The sequence below is a fragment of the Nerophis lumbriciformis genome, linkage group LG29 (assembly GCF_033978685.3).
Source record: "Nerophis lumbriciformis linkage group LG29, RoL_Nlum_v2.1, whole genome shotgun sequence".
Lineage (NCBI taxonomy): Eukaryota > Metazoa > Chordata > Actinopteri > Syngnathiformes > Syngnathidae > Nerophis > Nerophis lumbriciformis.
Window position 1 is genome coordinate 20396586 of NC_084576.2, and position 21221 is coordinate 20417806.

At 39.3% G+C, this 21221-nt stretch overlaps 1 protein-coding gene across 9 annotated transcripts in view; it reads left to right on the forward strand.

Moving 5' to 3' along the window:
- The window catches only part of plekha7a (pleckstrin homology domain containing, family A member 7a), a 321572-nt gene that overhangs the window by 144972 nt on the left and 155379 nt on the right, over window positions 1-21221 (forward strand). For all 9 annotated transcript variants that reach the window (XM_061924802.1, XM_061924808.1, XM_061924804.1 and 6 more), the window contains one exon: window positions 17559-17645. In XM_061924802.1, coding sequence (XP_061780786.1) covers window positions 17559-17645 — 87 coding nt within the window. The remainder of the gene's footprint in view (window positions 1-17558; window positions 17646-21221) is intronic.

Below are 21221 nucleotides of genomic sequence, written 5' to 3' on the forward strand. Positions count from 1 at the left end.
TTTAAATCATTAGTACCGTGGTACTTTATTAGTACCGGTATACCATACAACCCTACGTATTGGTCATCCATATTTGTCACCTTATTTGGTTGAATCACGCAACATGAAACTCGCGGCGCCTTGTAAAACGATTAGATTTTTGTAGAATAAAACGAATAAAAACGGCACCAGGAAAAAGCCAAGAAAGAAGGACACAAACTGGATTTCATGGCAAAAAAATTGAAGTTTTGACGAGTGCAGCTAAGCAGAGGAGACATACTGTCGGCGACCAGCACTGCAGGAGGGAGAGAAAGGAGGAGAGGAATTTAGCGGTTTACGCGCTGCAGTTAAAGCAGACCAGGGAAGAATTCTCACAAGAACTCCAATAAATGCCCTGTCCGATATCAAAACATACATTTGGGGAGAATTATTGACAATGAAAGTAATTTTTCTTACAATACCCAAAACCAGTGAAGTTGGCACGTTGTGTAAATGGTAAATAAAAACAGAATACAATGATTTGCTAATCCTTTTCAACTTATATTCAATTGAATATCAATCAATCAATCAATCAATGTTTATTTATATAGCCCTAAATCACAAGTGTCTCAAAGGGCTGGACTGCAAAGATAAAATACTTAACGTTCGAACTGAGAAACGTTGTTATTTTTTGCAAATATTAGCTCATTTGGAATTTGATGCCTGCAACATGTTTCAAAAAAAGCTGGCACAAGTGGCAAAAAAGACTGAGAACGTTGAGGAATGCCCATCAAACACTTGTTTGGAACATCCCACATGCGAACAGGCTAATTGGGAACAGGTGGGTGCCTTGATTGGGTATAAAATCAGCTTCCTTGAAATGCTCAGTCATTCACAAACAAGGATGGGGGAAGGCTCGCCACTTTGTGAACAAATGCGTGAGCAAATTGTTTAAGAACAAAATTTTTTAACAAGCTATTGCAAGGAATTTAGGGATTTCACTATCTACGGTCCGTAATTTCATCAAAAGGTTCTGAGAATCTGGAGAAATCACTGCACGTAAGCGTAACAAACATTGAATGCCTGTGACCTTTGATCCCTCAGGCAGTACTGCATCAAAAAGCGACATCAGTGTGTAAAGGATATCACCACATGGGCTCAGGAACACTTCAGAAAACCACTGTCAGTAACTACAGTTGGTTGCTACTATTCTAAAGTTAATGATTATTTGCAAAAAAAAAAAAAGTTTATCAGTTTGAACATCAAATATGTTGTCTTTGTAGCATATTCAACTGAATATGGGTTGAAAATGATTTGCAAATCATTGTATTCCGTTTGTATTTACATCTAACACAATTCCCCAACTCATATGGAAACGGGGTTTGTACAACATGCGACATTTATTCAATGTCAGGTTGTAACGTTGATTCGACCATTGAAATTTGGTCATTTCCCAACCAATATTCTACAACACAAATACAATGTTGAAACAACATGCTTTTTGACAACGTTTAATCAATGTTGGATTCTGAAGTTGATTTGACCATTGAAATTTGGTCATTTCCCAACCAATATTCTACAACTCAAATACATTGTTGAAGCCACAATGTTTTTTGACAACGTTTAATCAATGTTGGGTTCTGACGTTGATTTAACCATTGAATTTTGGTAATTTCCCAACCAATATTCTACAACTCAAATACAACGTTGAAACAGCATGCTTTTTGACGACGTTTAATCAATGTTGGGTTCTGACGTTGATTCGACCATTGAAATTTGGTCATTTCCCATTCAATATTCTACAACTCAAAAACAACGTTGAAACAACATGCTTTTTTGACAACATTTAATCAATGTTGGGTTCTGACGTTGATTTGACCATTGAAATTTGGTCATTTCCCAACCAATATTCTACAACTCAAATACAATGTTGAAACAACATGCTTTTTGACGACGTTTATTCAATGTCAGGTTGTGACGTTGATTCGACCATTGAAATTTGGTCACTTCCCAACCAATATTCTACAACACAAAAAAAACATTGAAACAACATGCTTTTGGACTACATTCATTCAATGACAGGTTGTGACATTGAGTTGACCATTGAAATTTGGTTGTTTCCCAACCAACAACGTGGATCCAACGTGGTCTCAATTTACAAAATACAACCATTTTGCAACATTGTTTCAAAGTCAGTTTTAAAGGACATGGACACACAATTAACGTTGTATCAATGTTTTGTGCCTGCTGGGAAGGGCCTTATCTTGACTGTATTTAGATATGGTGGTATGAGGCTAAATTCCTCCCTCCGTTTGGCACATTTCCACTATGGCCCTCGAAGGCAAAACGTTTGAGCAGCCCTGCTCTACAGCATTGACACGATGAATAAATGACGCCCTGTGCAGCGTGGAGCCTTCAGGTTGCCGTAGCGATGCCACTTGAGGCTCACTTCCTGTGTGAGGAGGAGGCGCGCAAGCCTCAGCTGAGCTCTAAGAGTTCGGTTCTAATCAAACGTTTTACGTAACCGAAAAGCTTGAGCTCCAAAAACAGGACATATTCTTGATGAACCCGACCGCATTTGGGTGATTTTTAACCGCCTCTTCGCTGGCGAACACGTCTGCTTCCAGCGCTCCGTCGGAATAAACTTCCACCCGCCTTCATTCCGTCCAACGACGACGCAGTTGTGGCCCGGGTGGGAGTAAGGGAAGCGCTGCGGTGGAGAGCGTGGGAGACGCTTTGACTGTGGGGAAATCAAATGAACCGTGTTTGTTGACGTGCATGCACAAGTGTGTGTGTGTGTGTCTCTCTCTCATATGGCTGCATGTGAAAGCTGAGCCAGGGATGGCGGCAGCACCATGGCGCTGAACCAAATGTGTCACCGCCGTATGCCCGCCGGAATGCACTGACAGCAGAGGCCTGCGTTACACCCAACACCTTGACTCAGTGTAGACTTTTCGTGTGTGTGAGTGTCTTTACCACGTCCAGACTGTACGAGTCTATTTCAGAGCGCGCTCGCAGGGGACGGCAAAGTCATGAGGCCACAGCCGTGATCATGCGGACGAAAGGTAAACCTGAAAGTAAGATGTTAAGGTCCTGTGCACGCTGGCAGGGTTTATTGGCGGCGTGTCTTGGACCAGCGTTGGTCCGCTGAGGCCAGCTTATGTTGCGTCTGTGCCTGGAAGGTCCGACTCATGCAAGTCCAAAAGATCTTAGGATGGTTCCGCTTGAGCATTCGTGAAATACGGTAGTCTTTCTGTTGATGGGCCACTTAACGTTAGAAATTCCTCCAGCTCTGGGGTTGGCGTGTGCAAAGCACAGCTTAAAGGGGAACTGCACTTTTTTGGGGGAATTTTGCTTACTGTTCACAATCCTTATGAGAGGCAAGAATACCTTTTTTTTTTTGCAATCTAACATGTTTTAAAGGGGAACATTATCACAATTTCAGAATGGTTAAAACCATTAAAAATCAGCTTATTATATTTTTCGAAGTTTTTTTCAAAATTTTACCCATCACGCAATATCTCTAAAAAAAGCTTCAAAGTGCCTGATTTTAACCACCCGTCCATTTTCCTGTGACGTCACATAGTGAAGCCAACACAAACAAACATGGCGGAAAGAACAGCAAGCTATAGCGACATTAGCTCGGATTCAGACGCGGCTTAAGCGATTCAACAGATTACGCATGTATTGAAACGGATGGTTGTAGTGTGGAGGCAGGTAGCGAAAACGAAATTGAAGAAGAAACTGAAGCTATTGAGCCATATCGGTTTGAACCGTATGCAAGCGAAACCGACGAAAACGACACGACAGCCAGCGACACGGGAGAAAGCGAGGACGAATTCGGCGATCGCCTTCTAACCAACGATTGGTATGTGTTTGTTTGGCATTAAAGGAAACTAACAACTATGAACTAGGTTTACAGCATATGAAATACATTTGGCAACAACATGCACTTTGAGAGTGCAGACAGCCCAATTTTCATCAATTAATATATTTTGTAGACATACCCTCATCCGCGCTCTTTTCCTGAAAGCTGATCTGTCCAGTTTTGGAGTTGATGTCAGCAGGCCAGGGAAGCTAGGGTCGATAGGGGGTTTAGCTCGCTCGTCTGCGGGAACAAACTGCCGCCATTGCTTGCCGTGCTACCGAGGTCCTTTGTCCCTGAATTGCTCACACACTCCGGCAGATTCAATGGGGGTCTGGCGGCAGATTTCTTTGACTTTATCGTTGGAAATGCATCTGCTTTGAGTGTCGCAGGATATCCACACATTCTTGCCATCTCTGTCGTAGCATAGCTTTCGTCGGTAAAGTGTGCGGAACAAACGTCCAATTTCTTGCCACTTTCGCATCTTTGGGCCACTGGTGCAACTTGAATCCGTCCCTGTTCGTGTTGTTACACCCTCCGACAACACACCGACGAGGCATGATGTCTCCAAGGTACGGAAAACAGTCGAAAAAACGGAAAATAACAGAGCTGATTTGACTCGGTGTTTGAGAAAATGGCGGATTGCTTCCCGATGTGACATCACGTTGTGACCTCATCGCTCCGAGAGCGAATATTAGAAAGGCGTTTAATTTGCCAAAATTCACCCATTTAGAGTTCGGAAATCGGTTAAAAAAATATATGGTCTTTTTTTCTGCAACTTCAAGGTATATATTGATGCTTACATAGGTCTGGTGATAATGTTCCCCTTTAAAAATAGTCCTGTTTTAGGTAGTTAGCCATGCAGCTAACCTCTAAATCACATAATCTTAGAGAAAAATGTAATTTAAAACATTTTTATCCACGAACAACACTTAAGACCTTCAGTATATCAGTACCGGTATGTGGAATTAAATTATGGAATGGATTAAGCAAATAAATCAAACAATGTACTAATATAATCCACTTCAAGAAACTCTTCAAACTTAAAGTGTTTACAAAGTACAAAGAACAAGAACCATGATAAACATTCTGGATTTATTCCACCCATCCATCATTTCATTCTCTAAATAATCTTACTTATCTCATCATATGTAATATAACTTACTTCACCAATTATTATTCATTTATTTATTTTTATTGTGATTACTTATGGAGTGTATTGTGAATAAATTGAGAACAGGAAGTGAACAAAAGTTTTAGCAACTGTTATGTAAAAGAAAAGGGGTAGGATTAAATAAGCTCTGCTTCTTCCTACTCCTTTCCGAACATGTTGAAAAGAGAAACTGGAAATTGTGATGTATCATGTTGTATGCTTGCATGTTCGAAATAAACTCAAACTCAACTCAACTTTCAAAATGCATTCAAAAACCGTCAACAGTACTTAATTTACGTAACCTGTATAATTACCAAGCTGTAGCTATGTTGTTATTGTAGGAGCAAACACAGGGTAACTCTTTTTGTAGCGTACTAACACATCGGCATGCTTCGGTACTAGCCGTAAAAGCTAACTCCGGCAAGAGAAAAGCCAGCTTCTACGACAACAAGAAACACGTTTGAGTTTGTAGTACACAACACAACGCGATAGGACACCGACTTGTACTGAGTGAAAAACATGAACAATCATATTACAGTATCTGTAAACTATTAGCCCACATTTCATGTTTTGTTTCATGTTATCATGATCAATATTTAAAGTGTGACTTAATCAATAGATAAATGTGCGTTTAGTCCAGCTGGCTGTATACATTTTTTTCAGTTTATTTGGGTAAGCACTTCATTTATGTTGAAAAAAATGGACTTCGATTCACACATTTTGCATCTTCGATTCACTTTCACCTCACTTTCCCGTCTTCCGCCTGCTCCGACGTCTCACCCTTGCTTTGTGCTGGCTTCTGTAAGCAGCAGTTCATCCTCTGTATATTCAGCTTCAAAAAGATAAGGTTGTGAATCCTCATTTGACCAAAAAATAGTCGTCTTTATTGTCTCGCGTTTGTTCCCGACAGTAGGAACACAAATTTGTTGCCAGAAGTCGAAAGTGAGTTGCTATGGAAACGGAAATAAAAATATATCAAAATACGGTAAATATTGAACAAATGACATTATGAACGTGCCTGTTACTACATTATGAATATAGACTTGTGTGTATATAAAATGTTGTTTTAGAGGGCTTTAAAGGCTACAACTGTGACTCTCGTTTGCTGCATCTTTTAAGTGTTTTTTTGTTTGTTTTTAAAATCCTAAGAAAAAAATGTGTGTGCCTCTCATAATGAGTGTGAACGATAGGCAAAATTTCTCCCCAAAAATGTAGTTCCCCTTTAAGAAATCCACTCAAGCATGCAAACACGTACACATTAGGGATCAAAAAGGTTAACAAAACCCCCTGATGTGATCTTATCATGTTTTGTAACAGTTTTTGGTCTGGTTGGGTGTGCAGTGTGAAAAAAATACAGCTGATTTTATGGTAAAAAACTGGCAGCTCAGTTGCCAGAATTGTACTGTGGTACTTTTCTTACATTTACAGCAAAGCACTATAAAAACAGCCGTGGATTAGGGCTGGATGATATGATTCACGATATAAGTGTTTTTTATATTGGTCAATATAGATAATTATTGATATTTTTTATGACCTATCAAAATAAAGACCAGGAGAAAAATATATAAAATGTTGTTTCAAATGTAACCTTCCTCTGATTATAATCCCCTCAGCTGTCAAGGCAGTAAGGAATGGAAATGTCAACACAATCATGGAAAACAATTCGAACACTTAACAATAAGCTCTTAAAATAAAGGTGCAAAAATAAGGAATATGTAAGAAATGTTTAATAAAGTGTAACAAAATGGTGCAAAGTGTGAAAATGTAAACATAGAGCAACCCGAGAAGAACTATTTTCTGCAGGTTTAGTGCCAGGAGGTTCCAGCTGTGCTCTAAAGGGTGAACACCCTTGCATCATTTACAGACCACAATGGTCTGACTACGGTCCCTTTTTAAATAATCCAAAAAACTGCCAAACTGTCCAGGCGACTTTTCCTCTTTTATCCCCAATTTATTATTTTTTACTTTGATAGCTGATACGGTTACCTGATTGGCTGTCAGTCAGCGTGTCACGCCCAGAGAGCAACCAGCCTTGCTTCGCACCTCCTGCCTTCTTCCGACATACAGTACAGGCCAAAGGTTTGGACACACCTTCTCATTCAATAGGTTTTAAAGTTAAAGTTAAAGTACCAATGATTGTCACACACACACACTAGGTGTGGTGAAATTTGTCCTCTGCATTTGACCCATCCCCTTGTTCACCCCATGGGAGGTGAGGGGAGCAGTGAGCAGCAGCGGTGGCCGCGCCCCGGAATAATTTTGGGTGATTTAACCCCCAATTCCAACCCTTGATGCTGAGTGCCAAGCAGGGAGGTAATGGGTCCCATTTTTATAGTCTTTGGTATGACTAGTGATCAACCTACCGATCTCAGGGCGGACACTCTAACCACTAGGCCACTGAGTATGTTTTCTTTATTTTCATGACTAATTACATTGTAGATTGTCACTGAAGGCATCAAAACTATGAATGAACACGTGGAGTTATGTACTTAACAATAAAAGGTGAAATAACTGAAAACATGTTTTATATTCTAGTTTCTTCAAAATAACCACCCTTTACTCGGATTACTTTTTCGCAAACTCTTGGCATTCTCTCGATGAGCTTCAAGAGGCAGTCACCTGAAATGGTTTTCACGTCACAGGTGTGCTTGAAGCTCATCGAGAGAATGCCAAAAGTGTGCAAAGCCGTAATCAGAGCAAAGGGTGGCTATTTTGAAGACATTAGAATATAGAACATGTTTTCAGTTATTTCACCTTTTTTTGTTAAGTACATAACTCCACATGTGTTCATTCATAGTTTTGATGCCTTCAGTGACAATCTACAATGTAAATAGTCATGAAAATAAAGAAAAACCCATTTAATGAGAAGGTGTGTCCAAACTTTTGTCTTATCGAACACATTTGTCATTGATAACGATTACGCGTCTATAATGATAAATATTGATATCGTTTTATCGCCCAGCCCTACCGTAGATTGTGGCCTCCTAATTTAAAGGGGAACATTATCACCAGACCTATGTAAGCGTCAATATATACCTTGATGTTGCAGAAAAAAGACCATATATTTTTTTAACCGATTTCCGAACTCTAAATGGGTGAATTTTGGCGAATTAAACGCCTTTCTAATATTCGCTCTCGGAGTTGTGACGTCACATGGGGAAGCAATCCGCCATTTTCTCAAACACATTACAAACACCGAGTCAAATTAGCTCTGTTATTTTCCTTTTTTTACGACTGTTTTCCGTACCTTGGAGACATCATGCCTCGTCGGTGTGTTGTCGGAGGGTGTAACAACACGAACAGGGACGGATTCAAGTTGCACCAGTGGCCCAAAGATGCGAAAATGGCAAGAAATTGGACGTTTGTTGCGCACACTTTACCGACGAATGCTATGCTACGACAGAGATGGCAAGAATGTGTGGACATCCTGCGACACTCAAAGCAGATGCATTTCCAACAATAAAGTCAAAGAAATCTGCCGCCAGACCCCCATTGAATCTGCCGGAGTGTGTGAGCAATTCAGGGACAAAGGACCTTGGTAGCACGGCAAGCAATGGCGGCAGTTTGTTCCCGCAGACGAGCGAACTAAACCCCCTGGATGTCTTGGCTCACACCGTCCCTTATGCCACCGAAGATGATCAAGAGAAGAATATCGACCCTAGCTTCCCTGGCCTGCTGACATCAACTCCAAAACTGGACAGATCAGCTTTCAGGAAAAGAGAGCGGATGAGGGTATGTCTACAGAATATATTAATTGATGAAAACTGGGCTGTCTGCACTCTCAAAGTGCATGTTGTTGCCAAATGTATTTCATATGCTGTAAACCTAGTTCATAGTTGTTAGTTTCCTTTAATGCCAAACAAACACATACCATTTGTTGGTTAGAAGGCGATCACCGAATTCGTCCTCGCTTTCTCCCGTGTCGCTGGCTGTCGTGTCGTTTTCGTCGGTTTCGCTTGCATACGGTTCAAACCGACATGGCTCAATAGCTTCAGTTTCTTCTTCAATTTCGTTTTCGCTACCTGCCTCCACACTACAACCATCCGTTTCAATACATGCGTAATCTGTTGAATCGAAATCCGAGTCTGAATCCGAGCTAATGTCGCTATAGCTTGCTGTTCTTTCCGTCATGTTTTTTTGTGTTGGCTTCACTATGTGACGTCACAAGAAAATGGACGGATGGTTAAAATCATGCAGGCACTTTGAAGCTTTTTTTAGGGATATTGCGTGATGGGTAAAATTTTGAAAAAAACTTCGAAAAATATAATAAACCACTGGGAACTGATTTTTAATGGTTTTAACCATTCTGAAATTGTGATAATGTTCCCCTTTAAGATGTTACTAAACTAGGGCTGCAACAACTAATCGATTAAAATCGATTATAAAAATAGTTGGCGATTAATTTAGTCATCGATTCGTTGGATCTATGCTATGCGCATGCGCAGAGGCTACTTTTTTTTAATGATTTTTTAATTTTTTAATTTTTTTAATAAACCTTTATTTATAAACTGCAACATTTACAAACAGCTGAGAAACAATAATCAAAATAAGTATGGTGCCAGTATGCAGTTTTTTTTCAATAAAATACTGGAAAGGATAGAAATGTAGTTTGTCTCTTTTATCCGATTATTAATCGATTAATAATCAAAAGATTAATCGATTATCAAATTAGTTGTTAGTTGCAGCCCTATACTAAACCTTTAAAGTCATATACACTTTTAGCAACATTTAGTGGAAATATGTGTGAATGTGAGTGTGAATGTTGTCTGTCTATCTGTGTTGGGCCCTGCGATGAGGTGGCGACTTGTCCAGGGTGTACGCTGCCTTCCGCCCGAATGCAGCTGAGATAGGCTCCAGCACCCCCGCGACCCCGAACGGGACAAGCGGTAGAAAATGGATGGATGAATGGATACCTCTAAAGTCGCACATATCAAGAACTATACCAGAATGTTTTTTTGAAAAATAAAGTAATGAAAGAAAACCAAATAGAAATTATGTTTATGACTGATTGGAGTCATTTCCCCTGCTTGTTTCCTCTACTGTTATGTTCGGGCTGTGTCTTGGAAGCCCTGTTAGTGCTGGCGCTATGTTATTTTAATTTCCACTGCACTTGCACGGCACACATGCCCAGCGATGCACGACGCACGCTAGCGGAGTGGGAATAACCTTGTCGCGCCTCCCCGGCGTGCCCGCGCGGCGCCGCACGCCGCCAAGCCTCGCTGCACTTCAAACGCTTTGCATCTGAAGGAGCCTATAAATAGACATGACCTTTGACTCCGAGAAGCCCCATTCAACAGATCAGTTAGGAACACTTAAGTCTACTGTACGTCTGGTCGCACAGTGATCAACACGCGCGCTAATCACACAAGTGCAGTTTGTTGCCATGGCAGCAAAATACAGGGCTGGGCACCGATACCGGTACTTTTTTTTTTGGCAGCGACCAAACCCCCGCCGGTCCTCCCTGGCACCGATTCACGTAAAATCCAACTTTGCCATTTTACGGTACCTGGGTCGGGGTGCGCCGTCTTGCCAGGTTGCCTCTTCGCACTTTGGCACTTGGCGATCAGTTCAGCAGCACTGAGAGCAGACTCCGCCAAACTACCTCTAGGTAATGTTGCAAATTTCCCATGCCAACAAGGAAAATTGACTCGAAAAATGCTCCAACAAAAGTAAAGTAAGGCTACACTTTTCCAAAAGGTCTGCTAGCTTGATTCTAATATACATGCTACCTATTAATATTAGCTATTAGAGATGTCCGATAATGGCTTTTTTGCCGATATTCCGATATTGTCCAACTCTTAATTACCGATTCCGATATCAACCGATACCGGTATATACAGTCGTGGAATTAACACATTATTATGCCTAATTTTGTTGTGATGCCCCGCTGGATGCATTAAACAATGTAACAAGGTTTTCCAAAATAAATCAACTCAAGTTATGGAAAAAAATGTCATATTTATTATTGAAGTCACAAAGTGCATTATTTTTTTTTAACATGCCTCAAAACAGCAGCTTGGAATTTGGGACATGCTCTCCCTGAGAGAGCATGGGGAGGTTGAGGTAGGGGGTTAGGGGGTAGCGGGGGGTGTATATTGTAGCGTCCCGGAAAAGTTAGTGCTGCAAGGGGTTCTGGGTATTTGTTCTGTTGTGTTACGGTGCGGATGTTCTCCCGAAATGTGTTTGTCATTCTTTTTTGGTGTGGGTTCACAGTGTGGCGCATATTTGGAACAGTGTTAAAGTTGTTTATACGGCCACCCTCAGTGTGACCTGTACGGCTGTTGACCAAGTATGCTTGGCATTCACTTGTGTGTGTGAAAAGCCGTATATATTATATGATTGGGCCGGCACGCAAAGGCAGTGCCTTTAAGGTTTATGTCCGTGTACACAGCAGCGTTTTAGTCATAAATTGTACTTTTTGAAACCGATAATTTCCGATACTACATTTTAAAGCATTTATCGGCCGATAATATCGTCAGTCCGATATTATCGGACATCTCTATTAGCGATAAACGGGTTAACGAATACTACAACTAAGATGCACGTTACAATCAAACAGCTGAGGTGTAATAAGCACAATACTTACAGTATTAACACTTTTTAGGGCGCAACGAAAGGCTAGACAGCACACACAAACTCTACACTACTAATATCTAACGTCTTGGACTTGCAACTGTAACTAAGACTCAGAAATGTAATAATGAAACAAGATATAACAATTTATAAAATGTATTTTATAGTCAAAAACAATTAATATTTATTAACACACACAAAAGTAACAATCATTTGTAGCGTTGAGTAGTGAAGTGAAGTGAATTATATTTATATAGCGCTTTTCTCTAGTGACTCAAAGCACTTTACATAGTGACATCCAATACCTAAGTTACATTTAAACCAGTGTGGGTGGCCCTGGCAGCAGGTGGGTAAAGTGTCTTGCCCAAGGACACAACGGCAGTGACTAGGATGGCGGAAGCGGGAATCGAACCTGTAACCCTCAAGTTGCTGGCACGGCCACTCTACCAACCGAGCTATGCCGCCCCAGTACCGATGTACCCACTCCTAATTGGCACCATGTTGCTTTTTGTTGGGGTACCAACCATGTCACAAATAAACATCAACTCATTTTTATTAATTATTAACTATCGGGGTTTCCGCGGGTCAATAAAAAGCATTAAAAGTCTTTAAACGGATTTTGTAAAAACGAAGGCCTTAAATGGCATTAAAAAGCACTAAACATGAGGTGCAAAAGCGTTTAAAAAATTCATACAATTGCAATCGGCAACAAAAATGACAACAACAAAAAATGCCCGAAAAAAAACAAAACACTGCACTTCAAAATGTTCAATATTTATTGAAGTGCAATTTTTGCTGACAAATGTTAGACTTTGACAAACTTTATTGATCCACAAGGGAAATTGTTCCAAACAGTAGCTCAGTTAGAAAGAATGGAAACGGTGAGGATGAGTCCATTTTATTTTGATGTTTGTCCTTCCAATTACACAATACTACAGTAATTAAAAATATGTTTATTGCATTTGAAAGACTTACTTGCATAAATATTATGATTACATTAGTGCTTAATTTGGCCAGTTAATGTAAACCTTTTAAATATTCAACATTATCAGGCTCAGGCTGCTGCCCCCGCGACCCGACCTCGGATAAAGCGGAAGAAGATGGATGGATGGAACATTATTATTGTTTAATGTTGTCTGTACGGACAATTGTATGCTTTTGACTACGCATTACAATGATTTGCAGCGGACATGAGCATTACTTTTGTTTTAAGTTGCATTAAAAAGCATTGGATTTGCTGATTATTCCACCAGGACCAGGACTTCCTCACCAAGTTTCTGATTTGTGACTTCACACTTGTGCTAAAACCCAAAGCCCCGTTCCTAGATAAAGAAGAATTTCCATCAAACCAATTAGAAGCCATCGGCGTGTTTTGTCCCCGTCGCCATGGCGACGAGGACAAACAGTCTGTGACGCGGCAGGTGCAGCATGTCAGGGGAGGATCATGTGTTGAGCATGTGTGTTTGTGTGACCAAAGTGTCCACGTAAGACCGAGCCTTGACCTCCTGAACTCGGTATTTGTCGCGAAGGTCAAGCTTGGAAGGTTGTCCATAAAGTTCCTGGTACAATGGATCTAAAATGGAATACTTCAATAAATATTCTGTACGCTGAATACTTGCGGACAGAATTGTGACATCACTGTCTTTGCGCACTTATTGAAAATGACAACTTTTCCCTCCTCTTCTCTCCTTTTAAGGGTGGATTGTAACCACTTCATGTTGTCATATGGCCAACATTTGGATCGCCACATAAATTACATGTACATATTATATTAATATGATGGATGTATGATTAATATAATTGGACATTAAGAGTATGTGAAAGTTGAACTCCTACCTTGTTTACTTCCGTGACGACTTTCTTCAAACTTTTGTAATCAACCAGAAATATCAAGCAGCTAAAATGCGCCAAACATGGATAAATGTGGAGAGAGTGTTTTACATTTTTCCCATCATACACTCTAATGTATTTAAGTGGGTGTACTTTTGAATTATTTTTTTTTGGTGTTTGGAAGTTTTTCATACTATCCATAATGTTCCGTGAGCAGGTTGTGTTATGTGTTACCATGTGTGTTGACATTTATATTAGTTGCATTTTTGTTTTTTGCACCATGACTTAGGAAGGTTGTTTGGGTTGTGTTATTTAAGTAAATGCTGTGCTTTAAAGGTTAATTGATCTGATTTACTCACGTTGTCTACAAGATGTCACCAAATATGTAGCATTCAGAGACTGCCTGTTATTTTAGATTAATTTGAAAGCACACCACGTTGCAATATTTGTTGAACTCATGACGTCTCGTGGGCGAAATTAAAGAGGCTGGCGGGACGCACTTTTGGAGAGCCCTGTCATACACTCTAAAAACTGGCTCATAACAAATCCAACAATATTAATTGATAAGAGTAACAGTATATGTACCTCCCCCTAACAGTGTTTTTCAATTATTTTCTGTCATGCCCCCCCAAACATTTGTCATAAGTTGTTATTGTTTCAAGAACACCTCTGCATAACATTGTATCCTTGTTATCAATAAAGAAAACAAAAATAAATAACTTTATGAACATTGTTTTTAGTCTGTAACAGCAAAGATTTCAAGTGCGTCAATTTGCCTGAAATTAAGAAAAAAAAAATGTAATCCTTATGTAAACTATTAGCTTTTTTTGACTGACTTGAACCATTTCATACTGGAAAATAAAAGTGAATAAATTATGTAATAATAATAATACATTCAATTTGATCAGCAATATTAACTTAGACTAAATTACCTCTCTGTATTGTTGCAATTTTCATTCCCCACAAACGCTCCAAAAATGCACTAGCTTGATGCTAATATACACTGGCTTTGCTATTGAGTTGCTACTGATTTAGCATTAGCGATTTCACATGGCCATTTCAACACCTCCAAATCTGTTAACGAAAACTACAACTAAGATGCCCATTACAATCTATCAGCTGGTGCCTAATAAGTACGATACTTAAAGTATTAACACTTTTCTAGGGCGCAACAAAAACCAAAACTACACCAAAAACTGTACATTATTGCTTAGACTTAGAAATGTGATAATGAAACAAGATATAACAACTAGACAGCATATTTCACAATCAGCTAATTTTTAAATTTAGCAATAAGAAAATTTGAGTTTCCTATAAAAAAAAAAAAATTATATATATATATTTTTTTATTTTTTATTTTTTTGGTGTAGATTTTACTAAAAAAAAAAATACATATTTATTTTATGTATACTTTTTGTGGGTTACTTGTTTGGGGGAACAAATAACAATTGACATGTGTATATTTGTATTCATGGACTGTAAATGTCAAAAATTCATTAAAACACAATTACTATTTATTGAAAGTACCGAAATCGGTATTAGTATCGATTCCCAGGTACCGGGAGTTGGTACCGTATTGGTTCAAATATGAACAGTACCCAGATGGTGTTTTTGTCCTGTTGTTCGTTTACGCATGGTGCAATCGAATGTGCGCAATATATATTAATTATTGCTCATTTTGGGTTTTTCGTTGCGTTTTACTTTTGTCGCTGTATGTAGAAATAGCGCCGCTGAAGTGGCAGCTGGTTGCATCACTTCGGTATAGGGCTGTAACTAACAACTCATTTGATAATCGATTAATCTGTCGATTATTACTTCGATTAATCGATTAATAATCGGATAAAAGAGACAAACTACATTTCTATCCTTTCCAGTATTTTATTGAAGAAAAAAAAAAACAGCATACTGGCACCATACTTATTTTGATTATTGTTTCTCAGCTGTTTGTAAATGTTGCAGTTTATAAATAAAGGTTTATAAAAATAAATAAAAAGTAGCCTCTGCGCATGCGCATAGCATAGATCCAACGAATCGATGACTAAATTAATCGCCAACTATTTTTATAATCGATTTTAATCGATTAGTTGTTGCAGCCCTAGTTTGGTACTATTTTCATATATTTTATGTCTTTTGTGTTCTTTAATGTTTCCCACTTGTTTTCATGTGTTTTATGTGGACTTTTTGAGTCTGCACTGCAACCACATGGTTTCCCCACTGTGGTATAAATCTCCAAGTGTGTTTACCTCCTCCCACATATCAGATTCATAGCCACTTACGAAAGAGGTCTGGGTTAGATTTGAAAAAATTCAAAAAAAGGGATCAAGTCAAATATGGGCACAAACATGGGAATCGACCTCCAGTGTGGATTTAGCCTGAAAGACTTGGGTTGACTGAACGTCCGCCATCTTTCGTGCGTTACTTTCGACAAAAAGGCTTCGAGGTGGGATCTTGTAGGTCGCAAGAGGCATATTTGTGTAACGCATACTTGCTAACCCTCCCGGATTTTCCGGGAGACTCCCGAAATTCAGCGCCTCTCCCGAAAACTTCCCGGGACAAATTTTCTCCCGAAAATCTCCCGAAATTGAGGCGGAGCTGGAAGCCACGCCCCCTCCAGCTCCATGCGGACCTGAGTGACGTGTCAACAGCCTGTATTCACGTCCGCTTTCCCACAACACACGTTATAACTGTAGAATGATCGAGGGCGAGTTCCTGGTTTCTTATGTGGGTTTATTGTTAGCCAGTTTCATTAACGTCCTCCCAGCGTGGTAACAACACACAACAACAGCAGTCATGTTTTATTCTACCGTAAAGCAGTTTGTCTGCCGTAAACAGCAATGTTGTTGTAATATATTGAGTTGGAGGAAATAACCAGGCGAGGTGATGAAGTACGTCTCTTTACTGTAGACTTCAGAACAGACTCACACACTTGACGTCAGGTGCGCAACACCACGTAAATCGTTGGGCAACGAAAAAGTAACCCAGTACGCTATAGCCAACATTCACCAGGAGATGGCAACAGACAAACATAGATCACTCTATAACATTCCTCCCCTTTTAGAAAGGGAGACGTTCCTCAAAATAAATAAACAACCCAACCAAAAAATGCAGCAGCTCAATTAAAAAACTGTACTTAAGCCACATTCTTTTTTTTTTTTTTAGTACTGAACTCTTAACCCTCATTTGTAAACAATAACATGCTTATTATGCAAACAGTATTTGTACATTTTTAACACAGATTTTTATACTGTCTTCAGAGATTCAGTTTTTTTGGTGGTACTCGAAACCTTTCTGGGTACCTGCGAAAGGGTGTTCAGCATGGTTAGAAAAATAGTGACAGAGAATAGAACAAGGATGGACAATTCAACCCTTAACTCAACAATGAGTAGATGAGTATTATGTGTGTGTATATGTGTAAATAAATGAACACTGAAATTCAAGTATTTATTTTATTTATGTATATATATATATATAAAATAAAATAATTATATATATAGCTAGAATTCACTGAAAGTTAAGTATTTCTTATATATATATATATATATATATATGAAATACTTGACTTGGTGAATTCTAGCTGTAAATATACTCCTCGCCTCTTAACCACGCCCCTAACCACGCCCCCGCCACACCCCCGACCACGCCCCCCACCTCCCGAAATCGGAGGTCTCAAGGTTGGCAAGTATGGTGTAATGTCTCTCATTTACTTTGATGTGCTCTATTGTTGTTTACCAGCGTTGGTTCTTCAACCGATGCCCTTCAGGAAGTTCCAATAAAGACCTATTAATTAATTTATAGTCTCAATTGGAGCATTTCTGTACTTTCACTTTGTCTTTTCAGTGCTTTCAAACTGAGAAATACCAAAAAATACCTTGAGTAGTTGCAATTCACCATTAAAAAGGAGATATTATTGTGATCGTCATTTCCTGCTGTATGTTTACTGGCTTCCTCTTCTCCCTCTCTCGTTTTTAAACTTGTCCGCCATGTTTCTTTGCCATTATGCACTCACCACTCAGTGATTCTATGAGCCACGGAGGCCCCGGCATGTTCCGTCCACTCATTCTTGCTGACTCCACACTAGCTAGGTTGGGTGGGGCGAGAGGGCGGAGGGGGCCCAGTTGTAGTGATGTTTGTGCTGTTTGCGAGCTTCACTAACCCCTTCTCCTGTCTCTCCCACCTCAGTCACAACCAGAGGACCACCACCTTTCGCCATCCTGTCTCTGGTCACGTTTCTCCCGACAACGTAGATGTTTTCCACCTGAAAGAACAGTGAGTGATGTTTGATTTCTCCTAAACAATCTCGAATCAGGCTGCTCTTGTTGCGCTGTGAGACGCAAACCTCGATCTTGCAACAAAGATAGCTTATAACATTTCGACCACTGACTGCAGCGTGGCCATTTCAGATCAGATTCAGACTCAAAGAACAAAAAGCCGAACTTGTCTCGGATGTTTTTTCTCACTGCAAATACGTTGTGGGTCCTGAAAATACGATAGTAGAGACTATTGGTATTTAAAGTGTTGTCCAGGGGCCATTTTCATCCCATCGCCATATTCAAAAATTTTATTAATTCATTATTATTAAGATACAATATATTCAGGGTGTCCCCTTAATTGAATGTGGTGCGCCGCCACGGCATTTTCATTACCGGCACACCTTGAAAATAACCTGAAAAGAAATTTAAGTAATATAATGTATTGTAGCCGCCAGAAGAAATCCCACAAAGTCTGACGCTATTTTTAACTTTTATTACCAATCTTATGATAACAAACGGCACAATTCTAACAGCCTTGCATCATTTACAGACCACATTAGTCTGACTAGGTCCTTTTAAAATAAAGAAATAAAAACTGCCATACTGTCAAGGTACACTTATTAATGACAAAAAATTATATCTTTCTGGGAATATCGGAATTAATTTTGAGTTAACTATAAACCAAAAGCGATCAATCGAGATTAAGTATTTTAATCGTTTTACAGCTCTAATGACAGTGGCGATGACCAAGAAGAACGCGGAGTTGGAATATAATTACAACATTTTATGTACATATTTATATACAGATTTGAACAATTAGTGATTCACTGAAATATATTTATTAATTGTGGTTCTTACAAAAAATATATCTTCCATCCATCCATCCATTTTCTACCGCTTATTAAAAGCTAAAATGTCTCTTAAAGCTCTGCCCCTTTAATTAGTGAATACTAAATAATTTAACTTTAGCCTACTACTACAACCATATTATTTACCAGCAACATGAAGTGAAACAGAGGCAGAGGTGTCCTGCCACAGTCAGTCAACCTCCTCCTCCTCCTCCTCCTCCTGCTGCTGCTGCTGAACAGGTCGCACCTGTGGTCCGAACTGTAGGCCTACCTCCTTTCCAAGTCCAGCCCTTTTCGGCCGTTGAAAATATTTTTCTATACTCATCTGTGTGAAGGAGTGAACATCCAACATTAGAATGTATTACTAACGAGCAGAAGCACTCTATGTACAGTGCCGTCTAACCTTAAGCGGCAGCAGCTCAACACATGCAGGGTTCAACGTTAAGTTTTTTTCTACTTGCCTGACTTCTCAAATCTACTTGCCCCAATATTTGTACTTGTCCTGCCTAGGTTTTTTTCTGGCTGTGTAGTGCTCATGGCTTATATCTTAATAGAATCCTTCCCGTTAACTATTTACAACACTACACAGTATTTATTATTATTATTATTATTATTATTATTATTATCTATAATTGCATTTAAATGGCATTGCATACATGTAAAATTAAATGCTATTTCACATTATTTGACCAGTAGCAGTTACACTCATCTGAACAGGTCAGCCACCTGTTTAAAGCCCAATCACAGTTGAAATCTTGAAATGAATGGTCTTTAATGGCCAAAACATTTACCTGGACAACATTTTAACAGCTGGTTGGCTCAGATTTTATTCTTTTCATTGCATTCACATGCTGCAGTGGACAATTTAGCTTCAGTCCATGTGTGTTTATTGACAACATGGTTATAACCTGGACACGTTAGCTCGTCGGTATTGTAACACGTGACTGTTACTACGAGCGTCTGCCCCGGGCCACGAGTCAAACAGCGGCGGTGTTAATGAAGCAGCGTCAGGCTGCTCACCGTCAGTGAAACGCTCGGTGAAATCACGGATTAACGTTAAATATATGACGAGCCGCGAGCGATGCAGCTATAACCTATCTACTAGTGATGGGTTGATGAGGCGTCATGAAGCGTTTTGACACATTGCAAAACTGTATTGATACTGTGTCGATACTGTGTCACTAAATAATGACATCTGCTGGACATTAAAAATCCCTACAGGCAACCTATGGACCGACTCAACTGACACTGATTTTATGACCTAGTACAGTGGTTCTCAAATGGGGGTACGCGAACCCCTGGGGGTACTTGAAGGTATGCCAAGGGGTACGTGAGATTTTTTAAAAATATTCTAAAAATAGCAACAATTCAAAAATCCTTTATATATTTATTGAATAATACTTCAACAAAATATGAATGTAAGTTCATAAACTCAGTGAAGCACAAGCTCAGGTTTGTCACTAAAATGTCTGTCAAAAAGAACTGTGAAAAGAAATGTAACTATGCAATATTCAGTGTTGACAGCTAGATTTTTTTGTGGACATGTTCCATAAATATTGATGTTAAAGATTTATTTTTTTTGTGAAGAAATGTTTAGAATTAAGTTCATGAATCCAGATGGATCTCTAATACAATCCCCAAAGAGGGCACTTTAAGTTGATTATTACTTCTAGGTGTAGAAATCTTTATTTATAATTGAATCACTTGTTTATTTTTCAACAAGTTTTTAGTTATTTTTATATCTTTTTTTTCCAAATAGTTCAAGAAAGACCACTACAAATGAGCAATATTTTGCACTGTTATACAATTTAATAAATCAGAAACTGATGACATAGTGCTGTATTTTACTTCTTTATCTTTTTTTTTTTCAACCAAAAATGCTTTGCTCTGATTAGGGGGTACTTGAATTAAAAAAAAATCACAGGGGGTACATTGCTGAAAAAAGGTTGAGAACCACTGACCTAGTATATACAATAATATAAACCAAGTCATTGTATTTCATTTAGGATTATTTCATAACTTCATTTAAATAAAAATATATTTTTTGTCTTTTTTAGATACAGTCAATAAATAATGTGAACATGTATCATAACATGGAAATCTAAGAGAACGTGTTGTGAATGAGGATGCTTGTGGACCTGGAAATTATTATTTATTTATTTTTACACATTTTTATAAAAAAAAAAAACCGTTTTTCCAACGTATTCAATTTTAGACGCTTTCTCTTCTTAGTTATTATTTCTCCGGCTGTAGAAAAGACCCGCTCACAGGGCACAGAGGAGGCGTCAGTGCGACACAGTTCGCGTATCGGTCACGTGACCAAAACAGCTCATGATCGGTCACGTGACTTTCTAAAAGCGGTACGCGCACCGACACAGGGTTTCGCTCTATGAGCTCGACGCATGCGCCGATGCATCGGTGTTGCCGGACCCATCACTACTATCTACCTATAACACCTGTAAAAATGAAGCAATGCTACCACGCTAGCAAGCGTTAGCTCGCCGGCTATGAGCCACCAAGCTGCTAACTGTCGCCAAAAGGCATCATTTAAGTTTTTTTCCCCAAGGCATCCTGGATCAAGGCTTTCAGCAGCTTTTGGACGTTTGAGGTAGAAACGTAGGAAGCGCCATCATTATGAAAAGTAGCCGGCGAGTATTTTGATTCCGTCCAACAACCGTCCGTCCCTCTTCTTCTTCTTCTTCTTCTTCTTCTTCTTCTTCTTCTTCTTCTTCTTCTGGCCCACC